The 19,973-nt window shown below is 48.4% G+C and overlaps 1 protein-coding gene across 3 annotated transcripts in view; it reads right to left on the minus strand.

The window, feature by feature from the left end:
• The window catches only part of LOC119975971 (PHD finger protein 1-like), a 48,985-nt gene that overhangs the window by 7,147 nt on the left and 21,865 nt on the right, over nt 1-19,973 (minus strand). For 2 of the 3 annotated variants that reach the window (XM_038815969.1, XM_038815970.1), the window contains exons 6-12: nt 17,913-18,010; nt 15,378-15,526; nt 12,273-12,368; nt 8,301-8,369; nt 3,369-3,492; nt 2,282-2,349; nt 1,275-1,418 (exon numbers count right to left, since the gene is read on the minus strand). In XM_038815969.1, the coding sequence (XP_038671897.1) occupies nt 1,275-1,418; nt 2,282-2,349; nt 3,369-3,492; nt 8,301-8,369; nt 12,273-12,368; nt 15,378-15,526; nt 17,913-18,010 (748 nt within the window). The remainder of the gene's footprint in view (nt 1-1,274; nt 1,419-2,281; nt 2,350-3,368; nt 3,493-8,300; nt 8,370-12,272; nt 12,369-15,377; nt 15,527-17,912; nt 18,011-19,973) is intronic. The other variant, XM_038815971.1, reaches the window with a different exon arrangement.

Consider the following 19,973-nt stretch of genomic DNA (forward strand, 5'->3'; position numbering starts at 1 on the left):
CCATTTTTCTTGTGTCCGTGTCATCCTGGTCAATCTCGCCTGAGCTCCAACCTATCACTGACTGCACCAGCCCCTCTTGAACGATCTAAAATCCATCACATTTCTCCTTCTTCCCTATAGGGACTCGAAACGTTAACTTTGCTTCTCCCTTCAAACCTGCCGAGTATTTTCTGCTTTCATTGCAGCCCCTCCCTCTTTTGTTCTTCCTTCCCCCCCCTCCCCTGTGCTGGAGTAAAACCGGTTACATCGCAAACTTGAGTTCTGAGGCAATGTCATTGCCCCGGAATGTTTTTCACTCGCCTCGCAGAGTCTGCCCTGACCTGCTTAGCATTGCTGGCTTCTTCCTCAAGCAAATAACATTTGGTTAATGGTTCATTTATCCCTTGTGCCGTTCAACCTTTCCAAATGTCCTCCAATTGCGTGTTGGAGTTGCAGCTTGCACTGAAAATGATAAATATAAGTAGGGACAACACAGGCTTCAGGCTGAATAACTGGGCGACATCATTTCATTAATCGTGCACGGAGATAGGGCGATAGCCGTTGTCGTATTTTAAGGGCATCGTCTCTTATTTTGGCCGTTTGACCCGTTCCTTAAGGGGTGGTGATTGTCGCTTACTTCTAGGACAGCCTGTGGGGACACTGACCCAAGTTGAGTCTGAGCGATTCCACTGGGACTGCAATGGAGCCGGTCAGCAGAGGGATGATAATGTTGCGACTCAATGAGATAAAGTGGAAGTTTATTTAATTTTAACCCAAACCCCCCCCCCCCTTGCTGCTATGGCCTCAGTCAAACGTCAATCACGACCCCAACTTTTACAATCACCAATAAACACGCCTTCCCCACCCAAACTCTGGTCAAAGCGTCCTTTATATTACTCCACACTGTTGTGCCTGACTATAGTTTTGTGATGTTTTGCTGGGTAAGGGAATATAGTCAGGCACAACTAAAGGGCGGCAGAATCAAACTGGGTAGATGGAAATCATGAGTCAGCCACAATCTCACTAAATAGCAGAATTGCTACTGTTGGGTGACACAGCCGTATAAACATTCACAATCGCTTAAAGCCAGTGTGTAACCGGAAACAGTGGGTTTCTTCACAGGATGCGCGGCACACAGTAACAGCGGCCAGGCAGTAAAAGCGCACATACCGGCCATGTGGGTATGTCACGTTGGTGCAAACATGCCTCCCATACCTGGTGAGTGAAACCCACATCGGCAATGCTGCGCGTCCGCGAAATGTTAGGCTCCCTCCCTGGTCCTGGTCTCTACCAACCTGTTGGGGGTAGGGCTGGTAGAGGTCGCCATCAGCTGGTTCGCTAACTCGCACAGGGTAGCAACGGGCGGAGGCTGTGGCGGGAGCCTCTCCTTCAGGCCGAAGATGCACTTCTTTTTCTTGATCTCTTTCCCGGACACAAATCTTGCGGGGGGAGAGAGAGAGAGATATTAATAAGAGAGAGAGTGAGAAATAAGAGTGAGCAGGAGAAAGAGAGGGAATGAGGAGAGGAGATCGAGGGAAGAGAGGGGAAGGGGGTGAAAGAGTAGAGGAAAGAAGGGGAAAAAGGAGAAAATATAAAGCGAAAGAGTAAAAGAAAAAGTATAAGAGAAATAAATATACACACCAGCATATGCTGCCTATTGCCAACTGTCCTTAGTGGCTTGCTAGGCCATTCAGGGGGCAGTTGTGGGTCTGTGGGCACATGTAGGCCCAGACCAGGTAAGGGTGGTAGATTTCCTTTCCGAGACATCAGTGAACTGGGTGGGTTTTTACAACAGTCAATGGTCATCATTACAGAGAATACTTTTCAAGTTAATTGACTGACTTTTAGCTGCCGTGCTGGGGTTTGAACCCATTTCCCCAGGTTATTAGCCCGGCCCTTGGGGTTATTAGTCATGAGACATAACTACTACGCGCACCATCTCCATGCAAAGGACGAGACAAAGGTGAGGAGACATTTCCTCCCTCAGAGGGTGGTTAGTGTTTGGAATTCTCTTCCCTCAGAGAGCTGTGGAGGCTTGGGGGAAGGGGTGTGTGTGTGTGTGTGTGTGTGTGTGTGTAGGAGGGTGGTCATTGAATATATCCACAGCTGATCTACGACAGATTTCTGATTGTGAAGTGAGTCGAGGCAGGCATACTCAAGGCCACAATCAGATCAGCCATTTTCTTATCAAATGGTGAAGCAAGGCCGGGAACGTGGGCCTGGATTGCATGCTCAGGTTTCTGGAACTCAATCCTGCAGCCTTTGTCATGGGGTAAGGGTTAGGAAGGACTGGTTCTCTTACCTGTTCCTATGACTGTTCAGGGCATTGAGGATCTGCTCATAGCGTTCTGACTTCGAAGCGCTGGACAGCTGCAAATTACAGCAAATTGCAGAGGTCAAATGAGGACAAAAGCAAAATGGCCTCCTAAATTGTGCTGATAACATTTACACCGAGGAATCTCAGCCATGACACAGAAGAGAGAGAGAGTCACCTGAGAACAACATTGTCTCATCTCACTGAGTGAACAGCTGAGCTTTCGTGATCAGGAAGGCCTTGGTGTTTGATCCCCGACCTGTGCTGCTTCACGGGCCTTCTGGGCAGGAGGGGCATGGCAACAGGCCATTGTGTGCCTCAGCTTAGAGAGGGCTGATGAATGTCAGCAACTGGAGGGGGTTTCTTCCTGATCCTATCCCGCCAACCCTTTGGAAAGTGGTATGGTTGTTGTATATACCTTCCCTACCACCCAGAGGGACCATACAGCCAACTGGTAGTCCAGACGCGAAGCATCGGCTGTATAGGGTGGAGGTAGTGCAGTGGTTGTGACTCAGCGAGCAACCCCGAGATTGCGAGTTCAGATCCCGTAGCCAAGTTACGCCACAGTCATTGCATTCAACACACCAGCTGAATCTCAAATGGGGAAGGGAAGCCGGGCCTAACTTACAAATATCTGGAAAAACTTGCCCCCTCTCCTTCTCCTTATGTAGCCCTGAATTCCAGACTCTGCCCTCATTCGAGATCAATGTGCCCTCTCAAATGAGCCGTGAAACACTGGGGAACAATTTCAACCTGAACCACAAGGATTCAAGAGTAGTGATGGTTTCACATTCCATCGGATGTTGACCTTAATAGAGCTGGCATTCTACTCGATCCCACAGAATTCCAGCCCCCCCCCCCCCCACCCCGGCACACCAGAGGGTAACATTCCTCCTCCCCGCTCCCAATTTCCAGGAGTCAGTCTCCCGGAATATTGGGGTCAGGAGAAAAGGGAAGAGAGAGGTTCTGAAAATCGGAAAAATGGTTTCATTATGATTTTTATTTCCCACCCTGACTGCACAGTACTGAGACGGTCGAGAAGGTCGGTCACCTCGAGCTCCTGTCACGCACGTACCTGTCCGACTAGTAGGTTGTCCCAGTTTTCATTGGCAAATGCCAAGATCTCTCGCTCAAAGTCAAAGTACTTCCTCCTGCAACAGGTGCTGAGGTGGTAGAGGATCAGGTGTGCGATGTCGACCCTGAAAACCACACAAGAGGGCCGGCAGGTTACTTTGCCACTTCCTCAGCAAACTCCTCCCACACCCGTCCACCTCTAATCCATAGGGAACTTGGGTACCAAGCGTAACGGCAATTGTGGGGCTAGTGCAGGAAGGCAGAAGTGAGACAGCAGGTCAACTGTGAGCATTTTGAATGACTGAGCAGGATCGAGGGGCCGAATGGCCTCCTCTTGCTCATATTTCTTATGAAACTCAGTGAGCCAAACATCCTGGGGGGGGAATTGGCTGCATCTCCCTGCAGTGTTCACAAACATCTGGAATCGCGCACAATTCTACCTTGTTTGTTGAGTAGCCCAGTCTGTTGCTATCCCGTGATCCTTCTTCTCCGTTTGGGAGGGATGTACTGCTCCAGGAACCTGTAATATAGGCAGCCTGCAAAGCCTGGTGTCTGCTTGAAGGACAGAATGCCTCAAAGATCCCAGCCAAATAAGGAAAGGGGAATGGGTGGATATTAATGTACAGTCTGGGAACATGCTCCCTTCCCTCCTATACTGCTGCCAGCAGTGGAGGGATTAAATAAAGGGGCTATTAGTAGCTCATTGGTACCTGACACAATGCTAGAGGCACAGGCGCCTTGTTGTCCTGTGTCCCGACTTTGATCGAATGGCTAGCTTCTTTACCCAGCATCCTTGCAGGCAGACAAACCCCTCTATCCCCGTGACAGAGTTGTGCGAGCATTCAATCCCAAAGATAGAGCACTTTCTCTGCCACTGTGGATGCTGGGTAAAGAGCTCCCCCATTGCATCCAAAGCCATTTCCGTCACCCTCGCCCTGTCCTGCGTATTCTGTGTTCTGACTTACAGAAGGACTCATTGTCCGTCATTCCCAAGGTGAAGCATTTTTTTAGCGGGTACAATCAGAGCTATTTGGGACGGGATGTAAGTGTCCGAGACTTGCCGTTATTTGTTGGTGGTAAATAGAAACTTAGAATCCCTACGGTGCAGAGGAGGTCATTTGGCCCATCGAGTCTGCACCGACCGTCCGGAAGAGCAGTCTGCCCTAGACCCACTCCCTGCACCTAAGAAGCAATTGAGCACGGCCAATCCACTTAACCTGCACATTTTTGGACACTAAGGGGCAATTTTTACCATGGCAAATCCAGCTAACCTGCACATCTTTGGTTTGTGAGAGGAAACTGGAGGACCTGGAGGAAGCCCATGTAGACACGGCGAGAGCGTACAAACTCTACACAGACATTCAATCTCAGGTCCATGGCACTGTAGTGTTAACCACTATGCCGCCATGGGGCAGGGCCCCATTTCCGTTAGCAGAGAGGTAAATAAGCCAGGGGTAAACCAGTTTAAAATGACTGGTGCAAAGACTAGAGGGGAGTTGAGGAGACATGTGTTCACCCAGAGAGCGGTGTGGGCCTTAATTGCACTGCCAGAAAGGCTGCTGGAGGCACAAACCCATATCCTGCTAAAATAAAATATTTGGATGTGACCGATAGAGCTGCGTACCGAAAACTAGGATTACGGCTGTATTGATGGCCAGTAAGTTTATATGGATTTCAGTGCACTGGGGTAGCCACAAAAGGTTTGTCTGAGGGGCAGCAAGGTGGCACAATGGGTTAGCACTGCGGCCTCACGGCGCCGAGGTCCCAGGTTCGATCCCGGCTCTGGGTCACTGTCCGTGTGGAGTTTGCACATTCTCCCCGTGTCTGCGTGGGTTTCACCCCACAACCCAAATATGTGGAGGGTAGGTGGATTGGCCACAATAAATTGCCCCTTAATTGGAAAAAATGAATTGGGTACTGTAAATTTATAAAAAGGAAAAGTAAACACAAAAGGTTTGGCTCGATACATTAGGGAGGAACATTCAGCGCAGACCTCTGGTCAATAAGAAGGTTATTTTCTCCATGTTCCGTTGGTTATTTAGCGTAGATGCTGTCATGCTAATAACGTACCGATTGTAATCCATTTAGCGCAGTAACTCTTTGGCTGCTGTATCACTGAAACCAGTTAGTCAAATGGTCTTTTTCTCCCGCCCCACCAACCCACCCAAACACTCCCATGTTCCCCCTCACTTGCTGGCCCTTAGGCAGGAGGCTGCTAATATTCCTGACAGCACAGCTGCTTTTTTTAAAGAAGGTACCGCGGGTGTTACAGAGTAATCCAGGAGCAGTTCCATGGCCAGTTAGCTGACCTCGGGGTGGATTTGAGGGAAAATCCAGACCCCTCCCAGTTTACGGTCCGTCACCCACTCTTGCCCAAGGAAGTGCGGAACATCAGGAGAGGGCAGAGGCTGGGGTCGGCTGTGGTGCCTGCCAGAGTCGAGCAGCCCGCAGTCTCTTGCCATCTCATTTTGCGCATCAATAGCATTAAATTGCTCCCTCAGCCATGTATCTATGGGCGGGAGGGGGGGGGGGGGTTGGTTGGTTCTGCACCTTCACAAAAGGGAAGAGGGGAACCGTAACCAATTAAGCTCAAGCACGGAGGGGCAGCACGGTAGCATGGTGGTTAGCATCAATGCTTCACAGCTCCAGGGTCCCAGGTTCGATTCCCGGCTGGGTCACTGTCTGTGCGGAGTCTGCACGTCCTCCCCGTGTGTGCGTGGGTTTCCTCCGGGTGCTCCGGTTTCCTCCCACAGTCCAAAGATGTGCGGGATAGGTGGATTGGCCATGCTAAATTGCCTGTAGTGTCCTAAAAAGTAAGGTTGTTAAGGGGGGGGGGGGGTTGTTGGGTTACAGGTATAGGGTTGATACGTGGGTTTGAGTAGGGTGATCATTGCTCGGCACAACATCGAGGGCCGAAGGGCCTGTTCTGTGCTGTACTGTTCTATGTTCTAAGGTGTTGGAGGTGAACTGGAATGGGCCACTAGGACTCTCAAACCTGCTCCACCGTCGAGTTAGGCACACCTAGCTTCTTTACATAGAAACAAGGAAAATGGGAGCAGGAGGAAGCCATTTTCCCTTCATGTCTGTCATGGCTGATCCTCCATCACAACGCCATACTCCACCGCTCACCCCATACTCCTTGACACCATTAGAGTCCAGAAATTTAGCTATTTCCTTCTTAAATATTTTTCTGTGGTGGAGAATTGCACAGGCTCACCACCATCTGAGTGAAGAGGTTTCTCCTCATCTCAGTCCCACATGGCCTACCCCCTATCCTGAGACTGACCCTCCAGACAGAGCGAGGAACATCCCTGCACCCAGAATTTTATATGCTTCAATGAGATCCTCACTCATCCTTCTAAATTCCAGTGACTACAGGTCCAGTCGGCCAAACCCTCCTCATACTGGCCAGTTTTCTCTGTAAGCCTTAATGCACTACGTATACACGCCATGGGAATGTGAAGGCCGAGGGGGTGACCCGATACGAGGTCTTCAATGAGATGTTAAACAGAGGCCCCATTTGCCTGTTCAGGTGGACGTGCAAGATCACAGGTTACTATTTTTAAAGAGGATGGGGAAGGGGAGGTTTCCCCGCTGTCCTGTATCGCCTATGTTCAGCCATCGACATCACAAAAACAGATCACCTGTATCATCACATCGCTGTTTGTGGGATCTCGCTGTGTGCAAATTAGGTGCCCTGTTGCCAACAGCGTAATGGTGGTCACACTTCCAAAACATTGTGAAGTGCTTGGAGACATTCAGTGGTCAGGAAAAGCGCCACCTAAATGCAAATCTGCCTTTTCTTTAAAACAAAACTTAACAAGGGTTCACAGAGATAGATGCAAGAGGAGCTGTTTTCATTTGCAGACCAGACCAAAGCTAGGCGCCATAAACATATGATGGTCGCCAATAAATTCAATAGGGAATCAGGAAGAACATCTTCACCCAGAGGGTTGTGGAACTCACTACCATAGAGAAGTAGTTAAAGTGATTAATACAATAGTAATTGAGGGGAAACCAGAGGAACACATGGGAGAGAAAGGATGAGAATTATATGTTTGTAGGGCGAGTGTCATAAAGCAGAATTAGTTTTAAGTGATCTATGTTTGTATTGTTGGATGTTAGATACAAGGTATGGATTGAAGTGAATTTAATTTTGTGCTTTTGTATAAGAAAACTGCAACTCTAGTTAGATTCATGTTAAACAAAGATGTTTATGTTATGGGGCTGGTTTAGCTCACTCAGCTAAATCGCTGGCTTTTAAAGCAGACCAAACAGGCCAGCAGCACGGTTCGATTCCCGTACCAGCCTCCCCGGACAGGCGCCGGAATGTGGCGACTAGGGGCTTTTCACAGTAACTTCATTGAAGCCTTCTCGTGACAATAAGCGATTTTCATTTTTCATTTTCATGTATTGCGTGTTTTGGTATGATTCTGAACATTGTGCTCAGAGAGTTTACATCATGAAAGCCCTTGTCCCATCTCGCTTTACACTCTTGGTGAACAAAGAAATGAATCACAAATCTGGCATCAATTGACATTTGCCGACTGTCAAAACCCTGCCACCCTTTGTCCACAGAAGTGTTTCCTCGCTTCAGCCCTGACAGCCTTGGCTATTAAGCTTTAGTCTATACCCCAAACCGAGAGTTTCCGACCAATGGAAGTAGCTTCGCCTAATCTAGCCTCTCTATTCCCCTTCATATCTTGAAAATCACAATTAACATCATTCCTCAACCTTCTAAATTGCAAGAAATACAACCACAGTTCCTTTAATCTCTCCTTGCAACTTAACCCTTGGAATTCATGCATTATTCTGGTAAATCTGCACCGCTCTCCTTCCAAGACCAATCTATTCTTAAGATGCAGGGGTTACCAGTGTATAATCGGATGTTATAAAGAAGCACACAAAATGTAGTTAAGGACACCGTACTTACCATTCTAGGAGTAGTCGCTTCACATACTCTGCGCCACCAGTACAGACACAACACATGAATAAGTAAAACCTAGAAGGTTCAACAGGAGTCCAAATATTAATCAGCAATGGTTTGGACAGTTTGAAAGCAATTTTTAGGCCCAGAGTGCAAAACGTCACATCTATTTACATAATAAGGCAACAACATTGACTTAGAGAGGGCCTGGGATGTGTATCTAACTCTTGACAGTGTATCTAACCTCGATGTTTGATGGGGACAGTGTAGAGGGAGCTTTACTCTGTATCTAACCCCGTGCTGTACCTGTCCTGGGAGTGTTTGATGGGGACAGTGTAGAGGGAGCTTTACTCTGTATCTAACCCCGTGCTGTACCTGTCCTGGGAGTGTTTGATGGGGACAGTGTAGAGGAAGCTTTACTCTGCATCTAACCCGTGCTGTACCTGTCCTGGGAGTGTTTGATGGGTCAGTGCAGAGGGAGCTTTACTCTGTATCTAACCCTGTGCTGTACCTTCCTGGGAGTGTTTGATGGGTCAGTGCAGAGGGAGCTTTACTCTGTATCTAACCCTGTGCTGTACCTTCCTGGGAGTATTTGATGGGGACGGTGTAGAGGGAGCTTTACACTGTAATTAACCCCGTGTTGTACCTGTCCTGGGAGTGTTTGATGGGACAGTGTAGAGGGAGCTTTACACTGTATTTAACCCCGTGATGTACCTGTCCTGGGAGTGTTTGATGGGACAGTGTAGAGGGAGCTTTACTCTGTATCTAACCCCGTGATGTACCTGTCCTGGGAGTGTTTGATGGGACAGTGTAGAGGGAGCTTTACTCTGTATCTAACCCCGCGCTGTACCTGTCCTGGGAGTGTTTGATGGGGACAGTGCAGAGGTGGAATTAAAGATAACCTCAGTAGTCAATGCAGGATTGAGCAAGTAGATGAATCCACATTTTATAGGTTGCTGAATCAAAGATGAATCGCTTGTTGGTTTTATTGATACGGTGAGCAGCTGGTCTATGATCCTCCCCCACAGTTAATCAGCTTACTTTTCAAATCGGCTCACACAACCACAGGGCATTGGAAAGCAATTTGGAGCCATTTAAAATACAGTCATGGTTGTAATGTCGGAAGACTGGCTGCCAGGGAGCACTGCCTAGGTCAAGGTGAAGGCTTACGGATCAGGCATTCAATCGGAATGTGAGAATGACCTGATCATGTGTACTTCTTGTTAAATTCGATTGAGGGATATTTTTGGCCAGGACAGACGCTTCTTCAAAATCGTGCCATCAGCTGAGAAGGAAGACAGGGCCTCGATTCAACGTTCCATCCAAACAGCGGCACCTTTTATTTGAAAAAACATTATCCATTGTCAGATGTGAGCGTCACTGGCAATGTGACCCCGGGAAGGCAGTGGTGAACTGTCTTCTTTAGTGCGGCAAAATGTCTTGCCCGGCCATTTCAGAGACAGATAAGAGTCAACACATTGCTGTGGGTCTGGAGTCACGTGTAGGCCAGACCGGGTAAGGACGGCAGATTTCCTCCCCTAAAGGACATTAGTGAACCAGGTGGGTTTTTTGTTTTAATAGCAATATGGTGGTTTCGCTGTTACAGATACCAGCTGCTTATTCCACATTTATTAAATTCACTGATTTTCGGTGGGGTTTGAACTCATGTCTCATTATTCATTAATTCAATCAAGGCTCTGCAGAATTAGAACCTCAACGTAACCATTCTCAACCTCCAACAGTGCAGCACACAACCAGTGCTGCAGTGGGAGTACATAGTCAGATGCGGCGTGGGAGAATCGCGGGAGGGCTCCCCGACAAAATTCACGCCCCCCTGGCGCCCACCGCCATTCTCCCCCCCCCCCCCCCCCCCACGCTCGGAAGAATGGCCGCTCCCCGTTTTTCACGGCGAACGGAGATTCTCTGACGTCATTAGGCGCGCCGGCCACGTCATTCTCGGCACGACGCCCCCGCGGCCGAGATTTACGGAGCGCCGCCCCTAGCCCCGCCGGGAGGGGAGAATAGGGGGCGAGGAGCGGCCTCCGAGGCCGTCGTGAAACTCGGCCGAGTTCACGACGGCCTTCCCGATTTTTCCCGGGAGCGGAGAATTCCGCCCAGGATCTTGAGTGAGGTTGTGGGTAACCATGGAAACAGACTCCAAACACCCGTGCGCTTTGACAAGGAAAGGGGGGGTCAATGTTCGGGTGATATATTTTTTTTCCTCTTAGAACAATGGAGAATAGAGCAAAGCTTGAAGAACATAGATTTCCACCCAGGGGCAGGAGATTTGGAGGTGATTTGAGGAAAGACTTTTTTACCCAGTGTGGTGGGAATCTGGAAGTCACTGCATGAAAGTTTGGTCGAGGTGGGAACCCTCATAACATAAATGAAGTGTTCAGATGAGCACTTGAAACTCCGTAGCAGACATGGCAACGGACCATGTGTGAGACAATGGGTTTCGAATAGATAGGTGCTTGATGACCGTCGCCGACACGATGGGCCAAAGAGCATCCCTCTGTGCTGTGAAACTCTGATCACTTTGTGACTGGAGGCAATGGTTATACAGGGTAATAGCTACCTCCATAGGTGTGGAAAATGGATCAATTTAGGTTGGAGGGGAAATCAGTTACTAGAGGCGTGAATAATAATCTTTATTAGTTTCACAAGTAGGCTTACATTAACGCTGCAATGAAGTTACTGTGAAAATCCCCAAGCTGCCACATTCTGGCGCCTATTCGCGTAAACAGGGAGAATTCAGAATGTCCAAATTACCTAACAGCACATCTTTCGGGACTTGTGGGAGGAAACCGGAGCACTCGGAGGAAACCCACGCAGACACGGGAAGAACGTGCAGACTCCGCACAGACAGTGGCCCAAGCAGGGAATCGCACCCGGGTCCCTGGTGACGGGACGCAACAGTGCTAACCACTGTGCTACCGTGTCACCCTTAATAAGGTGGGGAATTATTTTGAGTTTTGGTTGGTAATATTTGGGAGTATTTTGGAATAATTCTCACTTTGATTATTCTGTGGGATGGAGCTATTCTGTGGAATGGAGCCTACACAAGTGTCCGAGAGCAGCTGCCTCAGGGTCATCTATGGACGGGTTAAGGGTCCATGACTGTTCCTGAGCTGTTGAAGGAAGGGGTTCCCTCAGGTAGAATCCAGAGATGGGGTACAGTCCATGACTGAGACAGTAAATGGACGGCTACTTGGGCTGAATGGCCAGTGGTCTTCCAGTCTCTGATATCTAGCTCAGTTCAAGGTTTCCCGTCTCAGAGCTGCACAAGATACTGGACAGGATGGGGCAAGTAAACCTGCTTCAAGCAGCGTCGGGAAAAAGAGGACACAGGGTCAGGACTGTAAAGGGAAGCTTTAGAGAGCACCAGAGAGATGGTCAAGAGCAGCCAGCAGCGAGCGACACTATAATGGGAGGGCTGGGTTTTCTAGCAAGAGGGGATCAAATAGGGGGGAGATGCTGGCTATGGCACTGGACTAGTAATCCAGAGGCCCAGCAAATGATGTGGGGTCACGGGTTCAAATCCCACCACGGCAGCTGGGGAGTCTTCAATTTAGTTAATGCGCGTGGAAATAATTAAGCTCGTCTCAGCAGTGGTGACTATGACAACCATCAGTTGTTGCAAAAACCTGTCAGGTTCACTAATCTGCCATCCTTACCCTGATCTGGCCTGCAAGTGAACCCAAACCCACGACAATGTGGTTGACTCTTAACTACCTGGCATCTGGCCTAGTAAGCCACTTATAGCTCAAGGGGCAAATGGGGACCGGGCAGCAAATGCTGGCCTTGCCAGCGATGCCCACATCCCATGAACGAATAAAGGAAAAAATGGGTCAAGGACTTCTCTGTTGGAGATTAACAATGGTCTTGTGTTCCCAGCACTCTTGTGAGTTATCCTCAGTGACAGGGGCGGGAATAAAACAGAGCCGGGCACAGGATGCTCAGCCCCAGCCATCTCACCTGTCTCCGTAGAGAAGAGGCTTGCTCAGGCACTGGGTGCATGCCTCATGGAACCAGTGTTGACATCGGCAACATTGCAGCATCTTCAGATTCCACCTTGAGGAAGGAGATCAAAAAAACTCGGCGTTACATACAGCGCCCGTCACAACCTCTGGACACCCCAAAGTGCTTTGCAACCGACGGGCAGGGAGTGGGGGGTGCTGAACCAAAGAGTTACATCATAAAGAAATTAAACATGTTAGGAATCTATTGCCTGAATGGTCGTCGGCCGAGAGGTGATTCGATCAAGTTTTCAAAACATTAAGGGCAGCCGAGAGGGTAGAGAGAGAGAAACTATTGGTTGGGGGTCTAGGACTAACGGACACAAGTTAATAAAATCTGAGGCAGAGCCCTCAGGATCGAAATTAGGTATCACTTCCACAAAGAGAGTGGTAGAAATTTTTGCAGAGGGGGGGGGGGGGGGAGATCAGTTGGCTAGACAGCTAGTCCATGATGCGGAACAATGGCAACAGCAGGGGCCTAATTCCTGTACCGGCTGACTTTTCATGAAGGCCTCGCCTTCTCAACCTTGTCCCTCCCCACCTGAGTTGTGGTAAAATCACTGCCAGTCAACTCTTTGTTTCTCACAAATGGCAATTGATCAAGATCAATAACTAATTTTAAATTTAAGCTGGATAGATTTTTATTATCCAATGGTTTTTAAGGAATTATGGGTGCAAAGGCAGGTATACAAGGCTGCAAATCAGCTATGTTCTCATCGAACGGCTAAACAGGCTCCAAGGAAGCAAAATGACCACCTCCTGTTTCTGCACACATGGTGACCCCGTCAATGACAGGTCCAAGCCCACACCTCATGAAGGACATACTGGCACTGGAGCGGGTCCAGCGGAGATTCACACGGATGATCCCAGGAATGGTAGGCCTAACATACGATGAACGTCTGAGGATCGTGGGATTATATTCATTGGAATTTAGGAGGTTGAGGGGAGATCTAATAGAAACGTACAAGATAATGAATGGCTTGGATAGGATGGACGTAGGGAAGTTGTTTCCATTAGCAGGGGAGACTAGGATGCGGGGGCACAGCCTTAGAATAAAAGGGAGTCACTTTAGAACAGAGGTGAGGAGAAATTTCTTCAGCCAGAGAGTGGTAGGTCTGTGGAATTCATTGCCACAGAGGGCGGTGGAGGCCGGGACGTTGAGTGTCTTTAAGACAGAAATTGATAAATTCTTGATTTCTCGAGGAATTAAGGGCTATGGGGAGAGAGCGGGTAAATTGAGTTGAAATCAACCATGATTGAATGGTGGAGTGGACTCGATGGGCCGAATGGCCTTACTTCCGCTCCTATGTCTTATGGTCTTATGGGCTTGCTCAATGAGCGAGGCTGCTAGATCCATTGAACTTTGGGAGCACTGGGCTACGATCCCCCAGCTCTATGCATACCAAGCGGGCCCCAGCAAACCCTAGGCAGCTTGCAAGCTCCTGGCAGAACACAGAGTTCAAATGGCAGAACTTTTCTCAGACAGCACACCCCCACCCCCGGCCAAAGAACCATCTTTTGTTTCTTTACTTGTTCCTTTGCCATCCCCTATGGTCTTGCCCCATCATCCCTTCCTTCGCTGCTCCTGCACTCCACATAACCACCTGTACGTTTCCTAACCCCTCGCACCCACCCCTCCCAGCACCATCACCTGTCGCCGTATTTACTTAAAGTCTGTTACATCATTCTTATTTCCCAGTACAGGCACAAGTTGATCGAGTTGAAATGTTTATGCTGTTTCTCCCTCTGCAGCTGTGGCAAGGCCTACAGAGTATTCCCAGCACTTACCCCAGGGACCATTGCTTATCCCTCACTGCAGAGAAGAGCAGTCACCAGATCGCCGTGTTAATGCTCTCGTGGGATATAGAATTGTTCAGTAAAAATTGACAGTGCTATTTTGTCAGGTTTGCTGGACTGACCGTCGGAAACAAATGCCGGAACATATATAGGTTGGGATGCTAATTATGATGTGGAGATGCCGGCGTTGGACTGGGGTGAGCACAGTAAGAAGTCTTACAACACCAGGTTAAAGTCCAACAGGTTTGTTTCAAACACGAGCTTTCGGAGCACGGCTCCTTCTTCAGGTGAATTCACCTGAAGAAGGAGCCGTGCTCCGAAAGCTCGTGTTTGAAACAAACCTGTTGGACTTTAACCTGGTGTTGTAAGACTTCTTACTGGGATGCTAATTGGCACAGAATCTTACAGTCCAGAATGAGGCCATTCAGCCCATCACATTTGTGCCAGCTCTTTGATAGAACTACCCCATTTAGAACCACTCCTCCTACTCTGTCCCCTAACTGCAGCAAAAGATTCCTTTCCCACCGGTTATCCAATTTCCTTCTGAACGTTCTTATTGACTGTTTCTACTGCCCTTTCAGGCAGTGCCTTCCAGATGTTAGTGGTAATGGGTTCAGAAGCCACTGTTTAAGGAGGATTAGACAGCACCTTCCAAACCCACATCCTCCAGCATCTGGAAAGGCACGGGGAGGAGATACCTTAGAACACCACCACCTGGAGGTTTTCCTCCAAGTCACTCACCGTCCTGACTTGGAAATATATCGCCATTCTTTCACTGTCACTGGGTCAAAATTCTGGAACTCTCTCCCTAACACCACTATGGATGTACCTACACCACAGGGACTACAGCGGTTCACAAAGGCAGCTCACCACCACCTTTGTCAAGGGCAGTTAAGGATGGCAACAAATGCTGGCCTGTGACATCCCCATTCCTCCAACCCGCAGTGTGAACATGTAGATACTCTATTTTTGGGAGATTAGATTTGGTGGTGGACCGAGCAAGGTTGCTCTGATAGGCTACGCTTGACAGGCGATGAATGTCGGGTAAAATAATGGGACGTGAGCAGCATTTGGGAGACCATGGCTGCCCAAGGTATCAATGCCTTCAGTGATAATGGGAAGCTGGCGGGAAACTAGGATGGAGATAGAAGATCAGCCAGCAGGCTTGAGGGCCGTCGCGGCTTATTCCTGCTCCAAGTTCTTACACAAGGGGTGAGAGAAAAGCCAGAAGGATGAAGTAGGCATGTGAGATAGACAAAATACTCACTCTCCAGGGCCTCCGCAGTAACAGTAACACTGCTGCTGATTGGAGAGATGCTGGGAGTCCCATTCGAGTGACTTGAGCTGATAGGGGAGCACTCGTTTCATGGCCTGCATGGCTTTGGCATACGGTCCCTTCTTCAACGCACCTCCTTTCTAACGGAAACATTAAGCACATGGGCGCATACAGATTTATAACTTAAGCACACACGGGGTGAGTAGACATCTCACGTACAGCTCTCCGCAGCCAATCTGCTACCTTCCAATCCAATCTCACTCCGAGACCCTGGCAGATGTTAAATTGGTCCCCTCAAGCAGAAATCCCAACGGATTCAATCCCCATCCGTGCGTTCCCATGTACACAGGAAAAGCTCTTCCCATTCTCGTCCAGCAAGAAAAATCCCACTGGGTTAAAACCCCCTCAATTCCATTAATGGGAATCCAAATGGATTCAAACCCCCTCAATTCTCCCCTATTAGTGGTTACTCCCTGCTTCACTCCCTTCAACCAGAGTTCCCATGGACAAAAAACTCTTCTCATTTATTCCTTGGGTGCTATTTCCCGTTCACTCCCATCAAAAACCAAAAAAGAAAAATGCACTGGTCCCAAATCTGGGAAGTCGGGGTTTTTTGATTTGAAGCTTTGGCATGCCTTGTTGGTGTATCAGGATTGCGAGCGAGAATGCACCCCACCCCAGTGACAACTCCTAATCACACCAATGAATGTATATGTGCGCTGTGGAAATCAGGATTGTCACTGAACGGGGCAGCAATGAAGCTACACCAAGCTCAGGGTCACCAGATTAGGTAGTGGCGAGTATCAAGACATATCCAACAAGTCTCTTAAGTCTTGGTACCTGTATGGTGACGACCTGCTGGAAGGTGGGTAGTCAGGCGAGGACTGGTTAGCACTCCACTGTGATCCCCACAATGTTAAACAGCCTATTTACTGTGCTCATGCTCATAGAGGGCTCCCAAGTGCCAGGCACTGGCGAAACCTGAACGCCTGTCGGAGGCAGCTCCGTCAAGAGGACAGGGCACAATAGAAATCCATGAAGCAGTTCACAAACACTGCCACATCTTGATTCAACAGTATGGAGCCCGGCTGCGACTCCAAACATGGGCCAATTATAGGATACAAGGTCATTTCTTAAGATTTTTTCAATGGAGAAATCAAGGTGTTAATCAAATCAAAAGAAGTTGAGAAAATAAAATACACTATGCAGCACTACTGCCAATAACTGGTGAGAAAGACTATACAGAGGCACGGGGATTTGTAAGAACCTTGAATGCCTTACAGCCAAACATCTAGAACGGAAATCAAATGGTTAAAAACAAAATGACCCTCAAAGGAGTTGCATCAATTTATTTTAGCTGTCTTTAAAAGACTTATTAAAAATATGTTTTTGTGGTAACCAATGGGCAATCCCCATCCGTTTCAATGAGCCACAGAGACAAAGTCTGTGTGCAAACAAAGCCGACACACAGAGACATAAGTCAGCCAGGACACAAAGGGTTGAGTTTATCACCAGCTCCCCTTAATGATCGAGGCAAAATTACACTGGATTATGAGTATAATCTTCATCAAATCGATATTTGTTTGAATCTCCAATTATTAATTAAGGTGATTTAGACAAATTCTATAACCATGTTTGATTGGCTATAGCTAACAGTCATTAATAAGGGAATATGGAATGGAATATTTACTTCCCTTTGAATAGCCATTGGGTGGGATTCTCCGGCTCCCTACGGCATATTTTCCAGCGGCGGGGGCAACCCGCCAATGGCTGGCGACGGGATCTTCTGGTCCTACAGATGTCTATGGGGTGTTGCATTTGCTGCACATTCCGCTGCAGGGGAACGTGCCGCAGTGTTGGTGGTGGTGGGGTGGGGAGCACATTGGCAGGACCAGAAGACCCCACCGGTGGGAAGGGAAGGAAGATTTCAGCCACTAACTATAGAAGTGAAGTGACTGTGTTATATTCTATGTTATAGTATCCATTACTATAATGCAAGCTCTAACTGATTCTTATAATCAATATTCATAAGCAAGAATAAAAGAGTTGTAGTCTCGTACCCTCATGAGCCCATATCTTAGAATTCTCAAGTTTGGATTTTAAGTCCTGACATTGGTAAAGTTAAAAAGTTATTTCTGCTGTAATATACCTGTGGATATGTTCCAAGCTGAGATACTTTTGCTGGTTTGAAATCTCCTAGGAGGGATATTTAATTCCAGGATCCAGTCTATAGCTGGTAAAGCTGACTAAGTTCCTTCAATGAACTGAAATTTCCCGTTGTTGAGGTTTTAAGCTAACAATAAGTGTGATTGTGTAGGTTTCCTTTCCTGGGGTTGGGGCAAAGATAGGAGAACCATGAACAAAGGCACTACTGCCTGATCCACTGAAGGGACTTTCATGGCAAGTGTGGTTGATCAGAAACACACTCACCGCAAAGCATTAACCTCCTTTTACTGACAACACCCAGGTTCCGGATCCTCTCCGCCGCTGAGGTTACGGACACCAAACGAGCGTCACTAATCTTACCTTGGTGGCCACAGCAAAGATGCACGAGCGACAAATCCAAGAGGGCGGGACTCCACCATCAGCCTCGATCTTGGGGGCGTGGCACTCCTGGTGGTACCCTTAAGGCATGAAGACAAAGTGGTTCACATCACATCAAACTATTCCGTACCATTGAATCATGGAATCCCTACAGCAAAAGAGGCCATTTGGATCATTGAGACTGCAGCGACCCTTTGAAAGAGCACCTATCTGGGTTCGTTCCCCCGCCCTATCGCTGCAACCCCGTCGCCCCATTTCACATTTGGACACTAAGGGGCAATTTAGCATGACCAATCCACCTAACCTGCACATCTTTGGACTGAGAGGGGAAACTGGAGCACCCGGAGGAAACTCACACAGACACGGGGTGAAAGTGAAAACGCCACACAGTCACCCAAGGTCGCAATTGAACCGGATCTTTGGCGCTGTGATGTAGCAGTGCTAACCACTGTGCCACCATTGCTTGGGGGGGGCAATGCTGTCTTGTGTGAAGAACATTAAACCAGAGCCCTCTCTCAGAAGGCCGCTTTAGGTCCCATGGTACTATTGCGAAGTAAAGGAGTGCCTGGCGTGCTGGTCAATATTTGTCCCTCAATTGACATCACAAAACCAGCCTGGTCACAATCCCACTGCTGTTTGTGGGAGCTTGCTATGCATAAATTAGTGATTTCGCCATTACAACATTTCAAAAAGTACTTAATTGTCTTTGAGATGCCCGAAGGTCGTGAGAGGTGTCACTCTGTCGGTCTACGAACATTACCAATTAGGACTTTCTGTTAAATTCCCTGCATTCTCAGAAGGACAATATCTTCCAGGTCAAAAACAATCAGTACCGCAACCAAACTCACCAAGCGAACACGGATTGGAATGGATTGGACCTCTTATTACTTCCTGGAAGAAATGAATTGGGTACTCTAAATTTATTTTAAAGAAAGATGTTCCCAGCATGAACGGTGACCGATCTGCCGTGCGTTACCAGAACTACTCATAAGCCCAAGGAGCTTCAAAATGAAGAATAGGGCAGCACGGTGGCACCGCCGTTAGCACTGCTGCCTCACAGCACTAGGGACCCGGGTTCGATTCCAGCCTTGGGAGACTGTCTTTGTGTGGAGTTTGCACGTTCGTCCCATATGGGTTTCTTACAGGTGCTCAGGTTTACTCCCACAGTCCAAAGGTGTGCAGGTTAGGCAAATTTGCCCTGCCAAATTGTCCCTTAGTGTCCAGAGACGTGCAGGTTAGGCAGGGATACAGGGATAGGGCAAGGGAATGGGCCGAGATAGGGTGTTCTTTTAGAGGGTTGGTGGAGGCTCAATGAGCCAAACGGCCTCCTTCTGCACTGTTGGGATTCTATGGAATGCTTGTATGAAGTAAACTGCAAACACTGAATGCATGGTCATGGAAAACAGATTTGCTTGAAGCTTTCAACCTTGAATTCTTGGCGGACAACAAAAATTGCCAGGAAATGAGAAAAGAGCAGGAGAATGGCACTATCCGTGCTGCTCACTGAAAGTGTTGGCTCCAACTCAATGGGCCGAGTGGTCTCTTCCCCTGCTGGCCAGTTCCTCGAATCTGGGAAAGGATTCACTGCTTGCTAACAGAGAAAAGGTTTCACTTATTGGTGAAGTCTGGACAAGCAACGGTGGGGGAATCAAGTTCGATGAATCCGACACATCATGGCTCGCATTATTACTTTTGTCACTTAAAATTGAATCTGCAACAAGTTCTACCTTAGGCCCCTCCCTCTCTCCTTCCCCAAGCTCTCGAGCTTCACTCACCCTAGCTCCGACTACCTGTCAGTTCAGTTTCCCCCCATCCCTCCCATGATATCCTCGCTGGGGTCCCATCACTAGTTGGACTGACAGATGGCAAAGAGTTCTTTTTAGTTGTATCTATTCGTTCATGGGATGTGGGCACCCCCCATCCCTAATGGTCTTTTAGGGATTGGTGGTGAGCTGCCTTCTTGAACCGCTGTAATCCCTGTGGTGTCGGTACACCCACAGTGCTGTTAGGCAGGGAGGTCTAGGATTTTGACCCAGCTACAGT

Source organism: Scyliorhinus canicula, chromosome 13 (genome assembly GCF_902713615.1).
Source record: "Scyliorhinus canicula chromosome 13, sScyCan1.1, whole genome shotgun sequence".
Classification (NCBI taxonomy): Eukaryota; Metazoa; Chordata; class Chondrichthyes; order Carcharhiniformes; family Scyliorhinidae; genus Scyliorhinus; species Scyliorhinus canicula.